Source organism: Pogona vitticeps, chromosome 14 (genome assembly GCF_051106095.1).
Source record: "Pogona vitticeps strain Pit_001003342236 chromosome 14, PviZW2.1, whole genome shotgun sequence".
Classification (NCBI taxonomy): Eukaryota; Metazoa; Chordata; class Lepidosauria; order Squamata; family Agamidae; genus Pogona; species Pogona vitticeps.
Window position 1 is genome coordinate 4020967 of NC_135796.1, and position 19329 is coordinate 4040295.

General features: G+C 43.2%; 1 protein-coding gene across 2 annotated transcripts; it reads left to right on the forward strand.

Annotated features, from left to right (window-relative positions):
* Positions 1 to 6669: 6669 nt before the first annotated feature.
* LIF (LIF interleukin 6 family cytokine) lies at positions 6670 to 18227 on the forward strand. Of its 2 annotated transcripts, none has more exons than XM_020777501.3 (3): positions 6670 to 7442; positions 12293 to 12474; positions 13998 to 18227. In XM_020777501.3, exons 1-3 carry the CDS (start codon positions 7412 to 7414, stop codon positions 14421 to 14423), a joined length of 639 nt encoding a protein of 212 aa, XP_020633160.3. In that variant the 5' UTR covers positions 6670 to 7411; the 3' UTR covers positions 14424 to 18227. The 2 variants fall into 2 exon arrangements, with proteins under 2 accessions (XP_020633160.3, XP_020633161.3); XM_020777502.3 differs by having other exon boundaries at positions 12296 to 12474.
* Positions 18228 to 19329: the final 1102 nt, after the last annotated feature.

A 19329-nucleotide genomic window follows, 5' to 3' on the forward strand; every position in this document is an offset into this window, starting at 1 on the left:
GGAAAATGTTCCATGGAGGCTTCCCATGCTTTCAAGAAATGCTTCCTAGTGAGCATGGATGTGCAGATGTGGAAGAATGCCTGGGGGCAGTGGAAGAGGGAGTTCTTAAAATGCTCCCGTGGAGGAGACGGTTGTGTATTTGTCTTATTTCCAATTCTTTATTTCTAACTCTTTTTTGAATGGAATTTTGTAATGGTTTCTTGACGTCCCTTATTAGTCTCGGCCAGCGGCCAGCTTCTCCTTTCTTAGCAGTACCACTTTCTGAACCCAAAAGATGCCACATCCCATTTTCAATAATGCAGCACCATCCCTTCATCCCTCTTGGGACACTTTGAGCTCTATATTTCAACGGTCCACTTCCAGCACTCCACTCCGCTTCAACGGAGGGGCACCCATGGAATTTTTTCAGGCCACCACACTACAGCCGGTGGGTCAGCATCTTACCTGTCAAAGAGGGCAAAACCTCCACTTTTGAATTGTGGTGCTGGAGGAGGCTCTTGAGAGTCCCCTGGACTGCAAGGAGAACAAACCTATCATATTCTAAAGGAAATCAATCCTGAGTGCTCTCTGGAAGGACAGATCCTGAAGTTGAAGCTCCAATACTTTGGCCATCTCATGAGAAGAGAAGACTCCCTGGAAAAGACTGAGATGTTGGGAAAGTGTGACGGCAAGAGGAGAGAAGGGGATGACAGAGGATGAGATGGTTCAACAGTGTCATCAAAGCTATCGACATGAATTTGACGAAACTCCGGGAGGCAGTGGAAGACAGGAGGGCCTGGCATGCTCTGGTCCATGGGGTCACGAAGAGTCGGACACAACTTAACAAGTAAACAACAAACAATTTATCTGTGCAGAAGGCAACGACTAGGGCTGAAATCATGGAGCTTAGCAGAGTAAAGTACCTTAAAGTAGGCGCAGTGAATCAGTGAGGATTTGGAGAGCCAACTTCTCCATAAATCCCATTGACTCAAATGAGCCTACGCTATGTAACTCACTTTAACCAAGGTATGATGGCTAATATCTTTAATGATATCTCCATGATTCGACTGATACACTTTAAAATTGCACTACGAATATAATAGTTTAAAGGACTAATACAGTTTTAATGAGAAAAAGACATTCGGAGGATTAGACATATATTGACAATTCTGTTTAGCCAGGGATACTCAGTGTGGTATAGCAGATAGAGTAATGAACTGGAACTCAGGAGGCCTGAGTTCAAATCCCTACCTAGCCATGGAAACTCAGGCCCTAGTCACACGAAAGGAATGTTCTCTTGTTATCCCCCAATTAGTTTATAGCTTTTTTCCTCCCTGGTCACTCAATGCAGAGTCAAGATCAAGACAAGTCCCCAGCCAGCGGTATAGCTGCAGAACATTTCCCCATCGCCACGAGGTTTGTGTTATTTTGTACCTTTCTTGCATTGATGCATTCCTTACCAGGATGGCTTGTGGGCATGGTGTACCCCATTTATTGTCAGAATTGAAGCCAGGAAGGTGGACACCTACAGCACGCACATTATTTTTTTAAAAATATTGTTGTGCCTGATACATCAATACATTGGTAAATGTATGTCACGGGAGGGGGGCTTTGCAATTTCTCACTAGGCAAGTAATACTTTTTTTTAAATTCTATGGGAAGATACGATGAAAAGTTGGTATGTTAGTGTCACCCGGGTGTGTGTGGATTCCGATATCCCAAGTCTATTGTGTGCAATGCATTTCTGCAGGAGCAGTCTGTGCAACCGAGGGCACTTTTCTAAACGGAACCCCCTTCCCGATCAATGTTTCCTTCTTATTTCCACCACCCCCCGGTTCCGTTGCATCCCAAACGGAAAGGGCTGGAAATGATCACTGTGGATGCACAGGAAGGAGAAGCGTTTTCTGGGGTTGGGGGTGGAGTCACATGCGCTCAATGCACGGTACAGGGAGACTTATTTCTGATATATCGATGTAGCGCTAAATTTTTTTAAAAAAAAAAATATCAAGGCACTAAATTGTCCCTCAAAGCAAGAGAGAAAATAAACTGGTAGCATGGTGTAAGGTAAAAGTTCCCCTTGACATTGAGTCCAGTCGTGTCTGACTCTAGGGCGCGGTGCTCATGCCCATCTCCAAGCTGTAGAGCCGACGTTTGTCCGTAGACAGTTTCCGTGGTCATGTGGCCAGTGCAACCACAGAATGCCATGACCGTCCCACCGAGGTGGTACCTATTTATCTATTCACATTTTTACATGCTTTTGAATGGCTAGATTGGCAGGAGCAAGCGACGGGAGCTCCCTCCGTCGTGTGGATTCGATCTTACGACTTCAGGTCTTCTGACCTTGCAGCACAGAGGCTTCTACGGTTTAACTCACAGTGCCACCCACATCCCCTTAGCATGGTGTAGCTGGCCATAATAATTCAAATAGGAAGAAATACTGTAAATCGGTACTTCTAAAAGTTCTTGGGATATTTGTCCTGGGACATAAACCATGTGACCATAGTTCAATGCAATAGAAGTATGGAAATTATCTGAAGAGCTAGAAAACAGTTCCCTCATGTGACCACAGCTTCGCTGGGGAAGTGGGGCTGACAAAACCACTCCTTAAATATCTCACTTACCTTGAAAGTCTTGTTAGGGTCACAGTAAGTCGGTTCTGACTTGTATCTGGCATGTTCCATCACTAGACTAGTGAACACGTTTCATCCTGATTGGTGAAGGCTCATCACCACAACACTTTATTCAAGGGGAGAAAGTCCACATGACATAAAATATGGAAATTTGGAATTACATAAAATAACTATACGTGCTCTCTTATTCGAAACACAAGTCAATCAGTGCTCCCTTCTTCAAAAGAAGGGTCAGAAAAGCAAATTTTCTTTTTAAGCGTATACACTTTATAAAATTAATTTTAAAAGTTCCATAAAATATTGAAATAAAAGTGCAATTAGAAAAAAATAATTTGAAAAAGACTCGTGAATTTTCGTGGCCCGTTGATACAGAACAACATTGTGAAGAAAATGCACATGACTTTTGGAGAAGTATACAACAAAACGAAACCAGAGGTGTGTTTTTTTTAAAAAGTTTCCTAGATTGCACCCATGTTACCACAAGGCGGCAGCAGTCTCAGGATTCACCGAGGGTACAATTGACATTGTGCTCCGTTAAACCTGTGGTTGTATCTTGTAGGCAGAAGGATTATCCAGGGGTTCTAGTCCTGCACTTTCTGGACGGAGAACAGGAACAGTCAAAAGAGCTGCCCTCCCATCCTTTCTCTAAAAGGAAAGGGAGTTTTAGATTTAGAATGTAAATCTTCCCTATTTCTCTTTCCATTTCTTGCACTTTTGAACCACCAGATAATAACTGCTCTCCAGGTGGGGTACAAATTGGAAGGTACAAACTTTTTATGGGTGGTGTGCTAATTAAAAGCATGAAAATAACCAAAAAAGGGCAGGAAAATGAAGGCAGTAAGGTAGATCCGGTATAAACAGAATAAAACTAGCAACAGGACAATATGGCCTAAATCTAGCTAGACTTAACTACAGAATAGAGTCATAGAATCATAAAATCATAGAACCATTGAGTCAGAAGGGGTCCTATAAGGCCATCAAGTCCAACACGCCTTGCTTAATGCAGGAAACTAAATCAAAACTTGGTCGGACAGATGGTTGTCTGACTTTATCTTTTACTAAGATGTCTCTAGCGCTGGAGTGCTCACCACCTCCCAAGGTAATTGGTTCCATTGTTGTGCTGCTCTAACAGTTAAGACATTTTTCCTATAATTCAGCCTGAATCTGGCTCCCTGTATCTTGAGACCATTATTATGTGTGCTGCACTCTGGGATTAATAGTAAATCAACACACTGACAAATCACACGGATTTAACCGTTCTGCTCTACGTACATGGGAACATTCGTTGGGTGTCTTCCAGTAGAAGCAAAAATACAGCACAGATAAACACTGTAAAGATCTAGAAACACTGAAAAGTGGAGCTGTGTACCGGATCTCAAATTTCCACGCAGGATTGGCCTGATCGGGGCCAATTTGTACGAGGTCTCGATAGAAACAGGATGCCCAGATTCATTTCCAGAGTGAAGGGAAGTGAATTTACAATCCAATTCAGATCCAGGACAAATCAAATTGGAAGGGGGCATAAGTCGCCTTTGTCTAGGTTTATGCTTGGCTTTTTGAAACCAAACCTTCAAGGTACCGAGTGGGCAATCTGGGAAGCTCGTATCCTGAAATTCAGTAGGTTAGCTCCCCTCTTTGGGGTCACACAGAATCGGGAGACTCATGCACAGGCCTTCTTAAAATGCCTGGAAAAATAAAGAGATATACAGCTGGCATAGAAAAAGATATAACGTAAGAGATGCTAAACCCTGGTGTCGCCACTAAAAAGGGCTCCCGTTGCCCCTTTAGCCACCCACCTCACCAGATTTGGCAGAGGTTCAGGGAGGAAGCCCATGCAAGGTGACCTCAGGGTGCGGGAAGTAAATATGGGTGGAGACGGTCTTTTAGACAATGGGGTCCCAGTCCATTTAGAGCTTGAAAGAGGAATGCTAAGAGTTTGAATTGCACCAGAAGACTCTGAATGACATCTCATCATATGTATAAAAGGGGACCTACCTTTATACCACTATGGTATCTGATGTCTGGGCTATATTGTCTTCCAGCAGTGCATTTCTGCATTCCACATAAAGTATAATGGCTGTCTCTAGTCAAGACAAGATAATAAATCTCACCCTGGAGGTGCAAGTCATAACACTTTAACCTTCCAGAACATCCTGTCAGTGGTTTCAAACTGGATATTACTGTGGCTTTTTTTAAAAAATGGATTTCCAAAAGAAGTTTGAGGGAGAAACATCAGAATTTTTATATAGTCATGAAATCCAATGTGTAACTCAAAAGGTTAATTAAAAATAATAATCCCAGTGCTTTTTGTCATACTATGTATACTCTCTTAGAATACTTTAAAAACTGCAGAGCTAGAAGGGACCCTCTAGATCATCAAGTACAGCCCTTATCAAAGAGGCCGAGTGGGGAATCAAACTCCCAACCTCTGGCCCCACGGCTAGAGGCCTAAACCACTGAGCTATCTAGCAGGTATAAGGGGTAACTGGTGTGATGTAGTAGATATATTAAGTTAATTACCTTGAAAACCCTGTTAGGACGGCTATAAGTCAGTTCTGACTTGACGGGACATAATAACCCCACTTTATATTTATATAACAGATTACATATTTACACGCTGGTTTTCACATCACCCTTTTGTATAACCCCAAAATTGCTTTCCTAAAAAAAAAAAAAACCTCCCTAATCACTACAACCGATATTTTATTGAGAGCAGACCTCATTGCTTCAGTACTTCAAAGAACGAAACCTGACCATTGTGTATTTGTCTATAGACGATTAGCATTAGCTCATTATTCTGCTGATTGGCAGGCTGTTCATGGAATCTGAAAGTTCATGACAGGTGTTAATAATGCAGTTGTCAACCTCCGTGCGCCACTCTTTCCCAAACTCAACAACCTTATGCACTGGCGGTATAAACTTTTAGCCTAAATATAATATGCTGCGCCTCTGAATAAACAGATTGTGGCCCACGTGTGCCCATTGTAAAATAAACTTGTTAGTCTTAAAGAGGTCACAAAGATTTTGCTTTATGTTTCGTTTTTGTAATCTAGGTCAATATGAAAAAAAGAAAGCATAGGCTGATGTTTTCGTGTATAAATCAGAGAAACGGAAAGCTGGACAGGTCTTTGTAAACTAGCCGTACTTGGGGGCCAGCTGCCTGTCTCTGGAAGTCAGGAGTGGATTGGGCTGCCCATTGGAGACACAAAGTCCTTGACTATGTTGGAAAGGGGTGATGAGATACGCATTGCCATGCCATCTGTTTCAAGCTATAGCTCCACCTATAATATATATAGAACTGGAAGGGACCCTGTAGGTCATCAAGTCCATCCCCGGTCCAGAGGCACAGCAGGGGAATTGAACCCCCAACCCCAGAGACCCCAAACACCGAGCTATCCAGCAGTTAAGTTACTTGACCTGTGAATCTATTAATGAATGCAAAATGTACCAGACAGCAGTGCTCTCTTGTTGAGCTCCATCCAAAGGGAGGGAAAAAAAAAAAAAAAAACAAGGATAGGAGGATTTTTCAAAATTTGGGGAACTGAGGTAAGGAGAACATTATCTATGATTGATTGTTTATGTCCCCAACAAGGAAGGCAAAAATATTTCCCGGTACTCCACTCATTTCAACATAGCTGCACGGCTCAAAAACTTTAATGATTACCCGTAATTGATGGTTTATATCATTTATAACTGCATGCCATCAAGTCAACTCTGACTTAATAGCGACCCTTTTCTGGGTTTTCCAGATAGAGAACACTCAAGGGTGCGTCACCATGGCCTTCCTCTAGGGGCGCTGTGGGACTGTGCCGCTTGCCCAAGGCTACCCAGGCTGGCGCTTCTCCCGGGAGGTACAAGCGGGGGATCGAACCCCCAGCCTCTGGCTCCGCAACCAGATGCCTCCACCCGTGATGGTTGATGATGCCAACACCTATTGATTATTATTATTATGCCAATCAGTGCTGAGATTTTGTGATTATTGTGGGCTTTTCTTGGGCAGCTCTTCTGATCGACGCAACCAGGAGGGATAACTCTGGATTTTACTTCGGAGGAGGCAAAGCAAAGTCCTCTCCCCCCCCCGTGTGTGTCTGTCTCACACACACTCACGTACACACACCATTCACGTACTTTCTCGCTTTCATTTCCACCCACTCCGAATTCCTCAGCAACTTTCCTTTATTTTTTTTTCATTTCCTTTTCACCCCCTTTTTCTGTCTTGCCCCAATAATTTCCAAATGAGGCCAATCCCTGGGTTTTCCCCTACCTTTTTAAGCCGCAACGTGAAACACGCAGGCTGCTTTGGATGACCACTGTCTAGAAAAGTGAAAGTGCCTTCCGCTCGGGGTCCCCCCCACGCACGCACACACTCACTCACACAACACACACAGACACGGGAGGAGGGCGGCTGTGATGTCAGGTCTTTTCCTCGGGTATGACTCGTGCGTTGATGGTGCAGATAGCGAGGCTGTTCTCTCTCGCTTCCCCCCCCCCCCTCTTTGTGGGGGGGGAGAGAAAGTTGGTTGACGAGGCCACTGCATTTGCATCAAAATTCCCAAATGAGCAATTTGGAGTGAGGGGGGGGAGAGGGGGAAAAAGAGAAAAGAGAGAGAAAAAAAACTCCCCAGAAAATGCAATGACCTCAAAGTTCTTAGGAAGTGCTTTCCAAAACCACGGATCGGTGATCTTTCCCTCCCCCTTTCTTTTCAACAGACTCACCAACCGTATATAAACCAGTTGTCAAGCATCACTTTTTGAATGAACACTCCTATCAGCAAGCCCTCGCTGTTACGTCACCCCCCAGGATGCAGCTGACCATGAAAGCTACCTTTGCAGGTAACCCACCTTTTCTCCACCGAGGGCTTTCTTTTTCTTCTTTCCACCTTCCTGGGACCCACAGAGATCCCCCTCGGCCCTGGGGGGGGGGGGAGACTCTCCAGGTCCACCAAGCCCACTCTTTCATCCAGAGCAGAACCAGCTTGAATGCTCTTCCACCTCCTTTCCTGTTTTAGCATAAACACCTCCTGGATTTTTTTTTTGCAAGAGAGGAACTCACCGCATGCCATTCCCTGGCACATGTGGTGCCGAACATCTGGGCAGATGAGGAGAGAAAGTGGGAAGGGGGCCGCTCGGCAAACATCTGGCTCGTTGAATTCTCAATTTGTAGGGGTTTTTTTAAAGAAAACTTTTTAAAAAAGAAAGAATGTAAGAAAGAGAAAGGAGACTCAGTGGTTGATACCAGCTTTGTTCTAAGGCTGTGTTCAACCCCTGGCACAGAGGAACGCACGCCAGGATGGAGGCGTACATGTGCGAACCTGCTAAAAATTTGGTTAACTGTAAGGCATAGTCTGTTCTGCTGGTTTTGGATTCTTGGGGTTTCCCCCTCCCCCCTTCTTCCTTGTTCTGTTTCCTGGTTTATGTTTGTCTAATCTCGCCAGACTTAGCCTCTGTTTGTGTTATGTTTATTTCTTCATGCGGTCTTGTCCTATACGATGTTAATTGCCACTGGGACAAATTAGCAACAGCTCAGCTGCAGATGGCAGGAGTTAATGGACAGCTCTCTCCACTTGTCCTTTACAAAGTAGAGAAGTGGAGAATCTAAAAGTATAAATGGAAAAAATATATATATATCTAGCCACAGCTTTTTGACTAGTTTTTTTCACCCTATCTTAACTAAGAGATAGGGTGCTTAAAAAAGAACAACTCACTGGTCTTTTTGAAAGTGTAACCAATGTATTGTGGATTGAATTTTCGTTGGTTGTTTTGTAAAATGCTTAACTTTAGCCCCATAAGATGTGATAATGGTAAGAAACCAGTTTTCTTTTTTTTTTTAAATAGACAATTAATGACTATTGCCATTCATGAAATATCCACGCACAGAAATACTATACTTTGGAATACAAAATACATGGGTTTTTTTAAAAAAAGATAAGGTCATCGAGTTCCAGAGCCATCCATTGTGGTGCAATTAAAATCAGAGCTTGGAAAAGTTATTTTTCCGGGTTATACCTCCCTGAATGTTCCAGCCAATTATATATGCATTTTATCATTCTGTATTGATTTTTTGAATAAATTTTCCGCCTTTGTCAGCATTTGGCCTAATTTGACACCATTTTCTTTCCGTCTTATCAAAAGATTCGCATTCATACCCCCTTCTGCGCTGAGAACCGCATCACAAAGATCGCTGTCGGTTTTGTACTTTCCAGGAAGTACAAAACAGATAGTTCAGTCAAACATTCGGAGCGAATCAAACCCTCGGTTCCCCTTCTTCTGTATCTGGCTGCAGAACCGAGGGTGGGCATTCAGTTCCTCGCTGTGCCTCCTTGGCAGGGGCTGGAGTTGATAATCCATAGGGTCCCTTCCAGTTCTAAGAGGATGATGATGATGATCAATACACCGGATCCTATTTGGTGGTGTAGCTGTCCCATGTGTCTGGACTCTGAAGCAGCTTTTGGCTCAGGGATCACAACACCCACAGCTTTTGTTCCCCCTGTGTCTGCACGCCAACCTTTGGCTTTGATTGTCAGCTCTCTCTCACACACACACAAACACAAACACACACACCCCTTGTGCAGTCTTGTCCCGGACTGGCTCAGCTTCCGTGTCATGCCCTGCCTTGGCTTGTTCCCTCTTGAGCAGTAGCTTGTGATGGATTTCCTCTTTCCACATGCGGCTCATTCATTTTCCACCCGTACATGCCTGGCACTGCCTTCTCCCATCAGGTTCTCTTTCCATGTCATGCCAACCCTCTCTTATACCCTCAAGCTGTAGGTGCCACCCTTTCTCCGTTCCCTGTGTCCCATTTAACCTCTTAGTGTCACAGTCAATTCCAGAGGGACTGATTCCATCCAGGCCCTTTGCTTTTTTTTTCTAAGCCCATTTCACTTGGGGATGGAAAGAATTTAATTGTCGCTATGATGCTCGACTAATCTTCTGCACCTTCTTGAGGCCTGAGTTTAGGGCCAAGATTCTCACATGGGAATCTCGGTGAGACGGAACAGATTTTTGAAGTCTGCAGGTGTACGAGGCTTCTGGAGGAGCAAATTACCTTTGCATACTTAACATTACAAAACTGGAGAAAAGAGAAATACTGTGCAGAGGAAAATGCATATATGTAAGAATTGTTAAAGTATATAATTTTTTAAAAACCCTCTTTTAAAAGGCTTGCAACCCCGTGCAAACAAAAGATGGGAAAAGAATTTATAGTTTTTATATTCCCAAAATGTAATAGTGTTAAATGTGCATGCTTTAGATGCTGAAATGTGCACGCTTACGTTTCTTTGAGCCTTCTAGATCATATGCAGTGATGGTTAATGCATCACCAGAGGTGTAACTCTGGTTTGTCCTTCATTTGTTCATGGTAAATTAAAAAATGCCCAAACAAAAGCAAAAAATAAAAAAAAATGCCCTATGACCAAAGATACCTTCCTTCCAAACCTCTTTGATGCAATGTGGCTAGATTTTTTTAAAGGGAAGTCTCAGATGGATTTTGCATAGTTTCGGCTCAAATATGGTTTTTGCACATTTCTTTAAAAAAGTGTAACTCTGATTGGCATCGCCCGGTTGCTGAACGAGAAACAGTAGCAGCACTGAATAGATTTCTTCATGTCCTTCTGGCGATGTGTTTTTCCTTCTGTGTTTGCTCTGTCTGTCTCTCCGTGTGCTTAGCTTCACAAAGGAAAAAAGGATTCCTTTTGCAAAAAATGTTTGGGAAAACTGAACCCCTCAAAAAGTGCTTGACGTCTCAGTCTTGCACTGGATGCGGGAGCCCTCGTGGAAATCAGAGAATCCTCAATGGACTTTCTCTCCATGTCTCAATGCAAACCAAGGCAATTCTGAAACATTTTGTCATCGCTCTGGGAATGACCAGGGCTAGGGTTTTGTGGGGAGTTGCCAGGGATCCAGGGCTCCTGGCATCTAGCAAAGAATCTCAGACTTGTGGCCGGTTGAGAAGAATTGTTGACAAAAATAGAAAAAAACAGGCTACAGAGTCTTAGAGGACAGGCTTTGCAGATCCCCCCCCCCCCGGTTCAGGTGTGGAGCTGCAGAAATGCTTTGCATATTTGACAGCCTTTGGGGCTGGCGGTTATGAAATCTGGGAATCCTGCCACTTGGCATGGAAGTCAGGACGGGGAATTCTGATGACGTACAGTAGTTGGGCAGGGCTGCATGAATCGGCAGACGGAGCAGAGGAGCGGTGGGTGGCCTAAGAGAGAAGAATGCCTTTGACGGCAGGATGGTGTTGGGAGAAAGAGGAATCCGGAGCCAATCAGAGGGAGAGTCACAGGACTGGATGCTGCCCATTCATTCATTTCCCAGAACGGCAGCCGCCAGAACAAAACCCGAGGGCTGATTCACTTGCTACGTGCCTCTAAAAGATGAAAAGTCTATATTGACTGGCTGGTGTTGAATGTTATATCCTGTTGAGGACGGGATCCAGGGTTTGAAATGCTGAGATGTTCTGATGAGGGTTGTGCAAGGACTTAAATGAACTGGGCCTGATTTAGATTCATTCACGGGACGTGGGGCTCAAAGTGAAATGTCCAGATTTGGTTCCGGGGCGAAGTGAAGTGAATTTATAGCCTCGCTAGACAGTTACCCTGCATGACAGTTTTTTCACTAGACACTGGCTTTTTGTGATTGCTATAGCCATTCGAAAAACAGTGATTCCTATGGGGGAATTTTGCTGGACAATGTTTGGTCCCTGCTTCGCAAACCGATTTTCGCTAGACGACAATTTTGACAGCTCCCTTCGCGCTCGCAAAACAGGTGTTTTCGGGACCTGAGCTTCGCAAGACAGCTATTTAAACAGCTGATTGGCGGTTCGCAAAGTGGCTTTCCTATGGCCGATCTTCGCTAGACAGCAACAATTCTTCCCCATTGGAACACATTAAACAGGTTTCAATGCATTCCAATGGGGAAATGCTTTTCGCTAGACAATGATTTCGCTAAACAACGATTTCAGTGGAACGGATTATCATCATCTAGCGAGGCACCACTGTAAATTCATTTGGATCCAGGGCACAAATAGCTTCACCTTACTAGCTGTTGCGTGAAAGAAGCAAAATGTTTAGGGGCCAGTACGCAGCCCCACTGATATTAACTCTGGAAGGCTTACTTCTTTTTTAAAAGGGTTTATCATGTCTCCTGATCAAAAAAAAAAAAAAAAAAAAAGCTATATAGCCATTTTGGTGATGCACATTTACAGATGGATTTGGATCCGGGAAAGAAGTGGAACAGAATCAGGGGCACTATGCATCGCTCTCGTTTGGATTACACCCATCGCATCCTTGATTGCTGTTCCCTTGAGATTTTTTCCTGTTGCCTCTCTGAGTTTAGCTGGAATCATCCATGGGGGTAGAATTTTCCTAGCAACAATATATCCTGGGATATCCTGGTTGCTAACTATGTTGAGGTGACGTTTGCCTTAAGTGGGCAACTAAGATTCATTGGCTTTACAGAAGACCTGCTCCAGGTGGCAATAAATCCCAATAGCACAAGGTTGCAGATGTATGTAAACATATCTCTTTGCCTTTTTGGAGGTTCTCTGTCGTGTTTCGTGGAGGAGAGAATCTGAGAACGACAGCCTGCATTTCAGAACTGGCCTGGTTTGATTACAAGGCAGAAGGTTTCGCCAACCGCCAGGCAGCTTAAGTCATTTCTGTTTCTCTTTTTTTTTTCCAAAGCAGGAGTTCTCCCTTTGCTGCTGGCCACACACTTCGGACTACTCTCTGCGAGAGCGTTCCCACTGACGCAAGAGGAGTCCATGTGCCGCAACGTCAGCCGCTGCAAGGCGAAGGTCTTAGCTCAGATCCACTGCCAGATCGCACAACTCAACATGTCGGCTCACGGCCTCTTCACCACCTATGTACGTTCTTGCGGCGATCCGTGCGTACAGACAAGCACACATTGCGTGGGTCAACAGAAAGGGGGTTTCAGTGCTGAAGGAGGCGCGGAGGTGGGAGGGGGAAGGAGAAAAACGAGGAGAGAACTCCAAAGCACGCTTCTGGTTTTGAGACCCACAATCCCCATTCTGGATGCCTTCATAACCAGAAACATCTAAATGTTCTCAGTGTGCCACGTAGCTGTATTTGTAATACAGTGGTGCCTCGTTAGACAGTTACCCCGCATGACAGGTTTTTTTTTGCTAGACATTGACTTTTTGAAATTGCTATAGCCATTCGAAAAACAGTGATTCCTATGGGGGAATTTCGCTGGACAATATTTGGTCCCTGCTTCGCAAACCGATTTTCGCTAGACGACGATTTTGACAGCTCCCTCCGCGCTCGCAAAATGGGTGTTTTCGGGACCCAAACTTCGCAAGACAGCTATTTAAACAGCTGATCGGTGGTTCTCAAAGCGGCTTTCCTATGGCCGATCTTCGCTAGACAATGACGATTCTTCCCCATTGGAACGCATTAAACAGGTTTCAATGCATTCCAATGGGGAAATGCTTTTCACTAGACGATGATTTCGCTAAACAACGATTTCAGTGGAATGGATTATCATCGTCTAGCAAGGCACCACTGTATTTGGTCGCATTTCCCATTGGGTATCTAATAGCAGCAGCAGTGTTTGACAACATTTTACAGATCATGGGAGGGGAGAAGTCTCGCCTGTCCAACTCCCCAGTTGGGTTTTGGGGGGTTTCCTCTTCACATGTCCGTTTCCACAAAGCTTCCCCCCTTGGCACTTGGAATGTAGATGTTATGACAATAACAGTTTGCATCTGATAGCCGACACGTGGAGGAGTTTGAAACTTGACAATTTCCTCTTGGACGCCAGAGCTTGAAAAAGTTACTGGCAACCTCATTTGGCACCCCCATCTTCTCCCATGGGGAGTGGAGGAACGTTGTCATTTAAAACAATTTACAAGTCACTGGCATGCTGGTGAATCAGCTCGCCTGCAAGTGACAGAGCGCTGGGCTTTTAACAACCAAACAACCACATCAAAAAGGTTCCCCTTTTTCCCCCACCTTCTATTTCCACCTCTAGAGAAGACTGGAATTTTTTAAAAACTTTCCTTTTTAAAAAAAAATAAACTTTTTTTCTTTATGGATAGGTGGCCTGGGGTTTGGATCAATCTTGGCTTTCCCACATGCTGGAATTAGACCCAAAATAAAAAAATACCAAGTGATCCTACCCATCTGACAGGGACCCAAAAAAGATGAAATCAGGAAGGATAAAGGGCTGGCCCACTTTGTGATTACTAGGAAATGGAGCGAACCAGGCTGTTCGCAAAGCGGTCCAAACTGCAGGGCGAAGCATCACCTGATCCCACCCCAAAACTTCTAAGGGGTACAAATACTAGATGCTAAGCGTCTGGACTTCAAATACAGTATTGTATTTCTTTCAGTCCTAAAGCAGGTTTTCCGCTTTGTTCCTCCACAGCTGGACCGCCAGGGTGAACCCTTCACTAACCACCCAGACAAGTTCTGTAAAGCGGACAAGACTTTCCCTGCCTTCGATCGGACGGACAGCGAGAGGAACCTACTCTCTCTCTATAAGATCTTCGCCTTTTTCAACGCCTCCCTCGGCAACATCACCCGAGACCAGGAGAACCTCAGCACGGACGACAAGGAGAAAGAGGACCTTCTGAGGAGGCTCAGGAACACCACCAACATGTCCCGCGGCCTTTTGGCCAACCTCACCTGCCTGCTGTGCTCCAGGTACAAAGTCCACCACGTCCACGTGACATACGGTAACAGCTCTAGCTCCGACATCTTCCAGAAAAAACAGTACGGGTGCCAGGTGCTGAAAAGGTACTCGGAGGTCATCTCGGACGCGGCGTACACCATGGGGAAATGCAGCCGGTAGACGCGAGGGCGTCCGGGGCCCCTGGATGTCTCCATCGTTCTTTGGACTTCACAGAGAGATGGAGAAAGGAAAACTCAGAAGGCCTTTTACTGGATCCAGGTTGGGTTTGAGCTGCTGTTCTTTCCAAAGCAGGGTCAACGTCAGTTTTTCAAGAAGGAAACTGAAACTGCCATGATTTCTCTTTCGTCCTTGGTCTCTTCTGGTTATGGCAACCCTCTTTCCTGCCCAGCTGGCCCTTTCTGGATTACGGTCCTGTTTCCCTGACCCTTGTTTATTTATTACTGCATTCCTCTGTCCATCACTTGAGTATCAATCCGCCTTACTGTTCTCGCCCTAGTATTTATTTGAATTAATCTCAGGGATTTGTCTCTATCGAAAGAAAAAAAAAATTGTCTTTGATTTCTGCTTTTGCTCATTGAATTCAGCAACTTAACAATGTCAGCAGTGGCAGTTAGCACCCGAACTTGAGGTTACGAGGAAGGTTGGAAGATAAGAGATGAAGAGAAATATTTCATGGCCATTGCTGGAAACACACACACACACACACACACCGCCAGGACAATATTTAATAATAATTTAATAATATTTAACAAGTTTTTTTTTCACCATTTATCTGCAGGGCTAAAAATACCAAACAGCCCTTTTTATATTTGTATAAGCCTACAGTTGGGCTGAGAATATTTATTTTCTGTCTTTTATGATGAGTGCCTGATGCTAGTGTTTTATTTTATTGTGTTGTGCTCAAAATTATTTATTATCTAGCTGTTTGCTACTTTGATGATGGGTGCTAGAGACATCTATAAGGTCACTAATCATCAAACTGAATACATCAAAGAGATGTTCAGGGGGACCTAGTCAGAAAATCCTGATAGCAGCCCTTCTTCCACTAACTGATATGACAGGTGATTCATCAGGAAGGTTTAAACTACCTGGTAGATTTTTGCTGTCTGAATCAGAGGTGTCTGTTTTCCATTTGTGCATAATTTACAGCATAATTATACACACAAAAGTTAAATCTGCACTCAGTGGAACCTATTCCAGGTAAATAAGTATAACATTGCAGCCGTAAGATTAAACCCATTAAACATTTTATTGTGTTTTTAGAAGAGGTGCTCTCTCAAGTAGCAGAAGACATCTGTTTGTCACACCACATTTTACTTACTTCTGTGTGATGGTGGGTCATTGGAAAGTAAACACAGGCTTAGTTTGCCAGACTGATTGCCAAACATAATGAAAACTATTTTGTAGGAGGAATGAAAATGGATTAATTATAGAGAATTTACATTCCCTTTCAGTTTGATCCCTAGTGTAGTCCAGAATTGGATGTTTCATGGTGCCTGATGGGTCAGCTTGTCCATCAACCTTGGCTGAGTTGCTTAAAGATAGAAGATGCTGGATGTATATTCAATTCATAGGGTGAGATTAGATGGGGATTTGTCCTATGGTTTACGGATGGACTAGTTTGCTCCCTTTCCTGGTGATCACATGATGTATGACAATCGTGAACCAGTCTGGCCCTGATCCATTGGTACCCATACCACTTTGGCTCTGTCAGGGACTAGTGTTTGCTTCTCTTTTTCTTTTTCTTTAGTGCAGGTGGTTTGGCACCATTTTGGTTCCATTCCAGCATGTGCGGAATCGAACCAAAGTGGACGGCTCAAGACATCATTCTGCTGAAGTGTCTTCAGCTCAGAGAAGGAGCAATGCAAACCAGGAATGGGTTTCAGACTTTGACTCCTATTGTGTCTCTCTTTCCAATTTGTAATACTGATTATACTTATCTACCTCACAGGGGTTGTTTTTAATGATTTCTGACAAGGAAAAGATGTGAACTTGCTTTGACCATCTGCTGTTATTTATTATTCTGTCTGCATACACGTTCTTGGCATTCTTAATAGCCTTATAAAGCTGCCGCTGGTCGGTCTTGAGTGTATGTTTTTAAAAATGTTTCTTGCCACCCTCATATGTTGTCCCTTCAAACTAAGATTTAATCATGTGCTATTTTTAAGATATTTATATGCACACAACCACACATTTGACTGTGGGTTTTGGTAATAGGGAAGCTGAGCATTACCTGAAAATTCGGTTCTCCCCCCTCCCAGGAGGAGAGAGAGGAAGGAGCAAATATCTTTAAAGAGTCCATTTTACCACCAGAACTAGTCCTGTTAAGGATGGGTTTTTTTGTTTTAAAAAGGTGCTTCACTCAAATGTGTCTTTAAATATAGCGGAATTCCATGCCTGTTCAGAACAGATCAAATTCATGCAAATAGCTCAAGAGCTGACCCTTCTTTTCCTCCTCGTATGTAAACTATGAGAGACTAGTCAAGGCTTACCTACCTGGTAGGGTCGTGTCATCGATAGGCAGCTGTTTGAACTCTGATCATTACTTGGCGGAGATTTATTGGCGTGTTTAATATCAGCATTTTCCTGCCTCCATTTTAGTTGAAAAAAGATGGACTCACAAAGCTCAGTAATAAATAAATAAATAACCCACCCCAGCCTTACAATAATTAAAACAAAAACAAAAATTATTTATTTTTTATTTTATTTATTTTATTTATATCCCGCCTATCTGGTCGGTTAAGACCACTCTAGGCGGCTAACAACATAAAAACAAAAAACAAACCCAATTTGAAAGTCTTGAAAGGGTTGAAGTCAGGCTCCCTGAAGGATCTCCGGAAGAACTTCCCCCTACTATTCATATTATACTCTTTTCTGTCCTAGTAAAGACCTATTTTGTTCTTCCCAACATTTCAAGAAGAAACAACCTTCAGAACACGGCCAAAGAGCCCAAAAAACCCATAACAACTATTAGATCCTGGCCGTGAAAGCCTTCGCGAAAACATTTCAAGAAGACTTTTAAAATATTCAGTGTTTTCAGCTCTGCTGTTTACATGGTTGCTCATTTTTATTTAGATACTTTTGTAGTATGTGACCCACTTTTCTGCTGTTTGGTTTTTAGGACTTTTGTTGGATTTTTTATTTTATTTTTATTATCATTATTTTTTTGTTTGTTTTGTTTTTAAGGTTTCTGGCTAGCTGCCTGGAGAACATTCTTGAGTGAGATACAAGCGATGTCAATAAAGAGTAGCACAAAAGAGGGACAGAATTAGGAGGGAGGAGGACAAAAGGAAACGGGATCATAAAAATCCAAAAAGGGGCTTCTGTAGACAGATTTCCTTTGTGCGCCTAGTGACCTTTCTCGGCTCCATCTTCTCATGCACTCCCAAAACCTCCTCTAGAGAACGGAGAAACTTTGGAAATTGGAGTTTGTTTGGCCCAGAGGTCTGCAAAGTGCTAGAGGCAGGAAGGAAAGTTTTATCACTTGTGCAAACTTTATCTTCTGACATTGTCTGGGTCTGTTTTAAATCATGTTTCATTTCTGTTTCTGTTTGCTCTGTGATTTTAATGTATTTATTGTTTCATACTGTACCTTGCCTCGATGTCTTTGGGCAGAAAAACTATGCATAAATCCAATAATAATAATAATAATAATAATAATAATAATAATAATAATAATAATAATAATAATAATAATAATAATAATAATAATAATAATAATAATAATAATAACCTATTTATTTGAACAATGGCAACAGGGTAGCCAATAGGGCTTTGACTGACAACAGCACCAAGCAAAAAATTCTTACGGCACTAACTGTAATGTTTTATATGTCTTTGTAAAAGAAGAATAACATGTCTTTAAATAATAATATATTTATGTACATTGTTGTTTATATATATTTTTTATACTTTTTGCCAAAAAAAAGATGCATTTTATAAAATAAAGATTTCTTAAAAAGATGTCCTGCAGAACAGTTTTGCTATTATTATTTTTGCACGCAAAATATTTGTAAATTCTTCCAGTGGTAGTTGGAACTGTTAAACAGTAAATATACATTATTTCATTCATTGGAAATATTTTTAAAGTCCCTTTCTTCTTAAACAGGCCGCTTCCAACATTTAAAGGACAGCATTTAAGCTAACAATAGTGAGTATACAAAACTGAAAGGATCAAATGAATACAATACAGTGGTGCCACGCATAGCGACGTTAATCCGTTCCGCATTAATCGTCGCTATGCAAAAACATCGCTAAACGGATCAAAAAACCCCTATGGGGCCCCAGACTCACCGTTCAGCAAAGTTCCTCTATAGCGCCACCATTTTCGCGCCCTCGGTAAGCGAGGTCAGGGCGCGAAAATGGTTGAGGCAGCCATTTTGGGTGTCCGGCGGCCATTTTGGAACCGCCGATCAGCTGTCTAAAAAAACATCGCAATGCGAAGATTGGTAAGCGAAACAGATCGCTATGCGGATTCGTCGTTAAACGGTGCGCTTGTTAAGAGAGGCACCACTGTACTTAAAAAAAGCACAGATAAGCATTTAAAAAATGACATTCAACGCAGTAACTGTGAGAGAGGGGCCGGAGCGCCATGCCCTCCTCCGTACAGCAGACAAGGAGGTAGAAACTCTGCCTGCCTCATCCGCTAAGAGAACAGAGCAGTGAGGGATAGAAACGAAGAAATAGAAGGAAGAATACAAAAGCTAAATGTTGAAGGGACTCTGGGGAAAACAGCGGGGATAGAACAGAAGAAGAGGGTAGAGATAGAGGTTCATCATCATCATAGGCATCCTTCAGTCTCGAGAGACTATGGTAACATGCTGTGAATCGAGGAGTGTCCTCTCCAGAGCATGAAGCCTCGGTAAAGTAATATGGAGGATAGGCTGTTACCCAAGCAGCAGATCCCCCCTCTCCACGTTGCTGAAATGGTCCAATGGAAAGGCAAGAGCCAATACAACTGGTTCCAGCAATGTCGCAGGAGTTGGCAGAATGACACATGCTGCCTTTGGGATTTTGCCTCGAGGTTAACTCCTGAAGCCTTTTCCATCAGTGGATATAGCCACAA

Bases quoted from the DNA above. Each gene is read 5' to 3' on its own strand.
- LIF (XM_020777501.3), top strand. From the start codon at position 7,412: ATGCAGCTGACCATGAAAGCTACCTTTGCAG. The intron at 7,443-12,292 runs GTAACCCACCTT...TTTTTTCCAAAG, and splicing joins CATGAAAGCTACCTTTGCAG to CAGGAGTTCTCCCTTTGCTG. The intron at 12,475-13,997 runs GTACGTTCTTGC...GTTCCTCCACAG, and splicing joins ACGGCCTCTTCACCACCTAT to CTGGACCGCCAGGGTGAACC.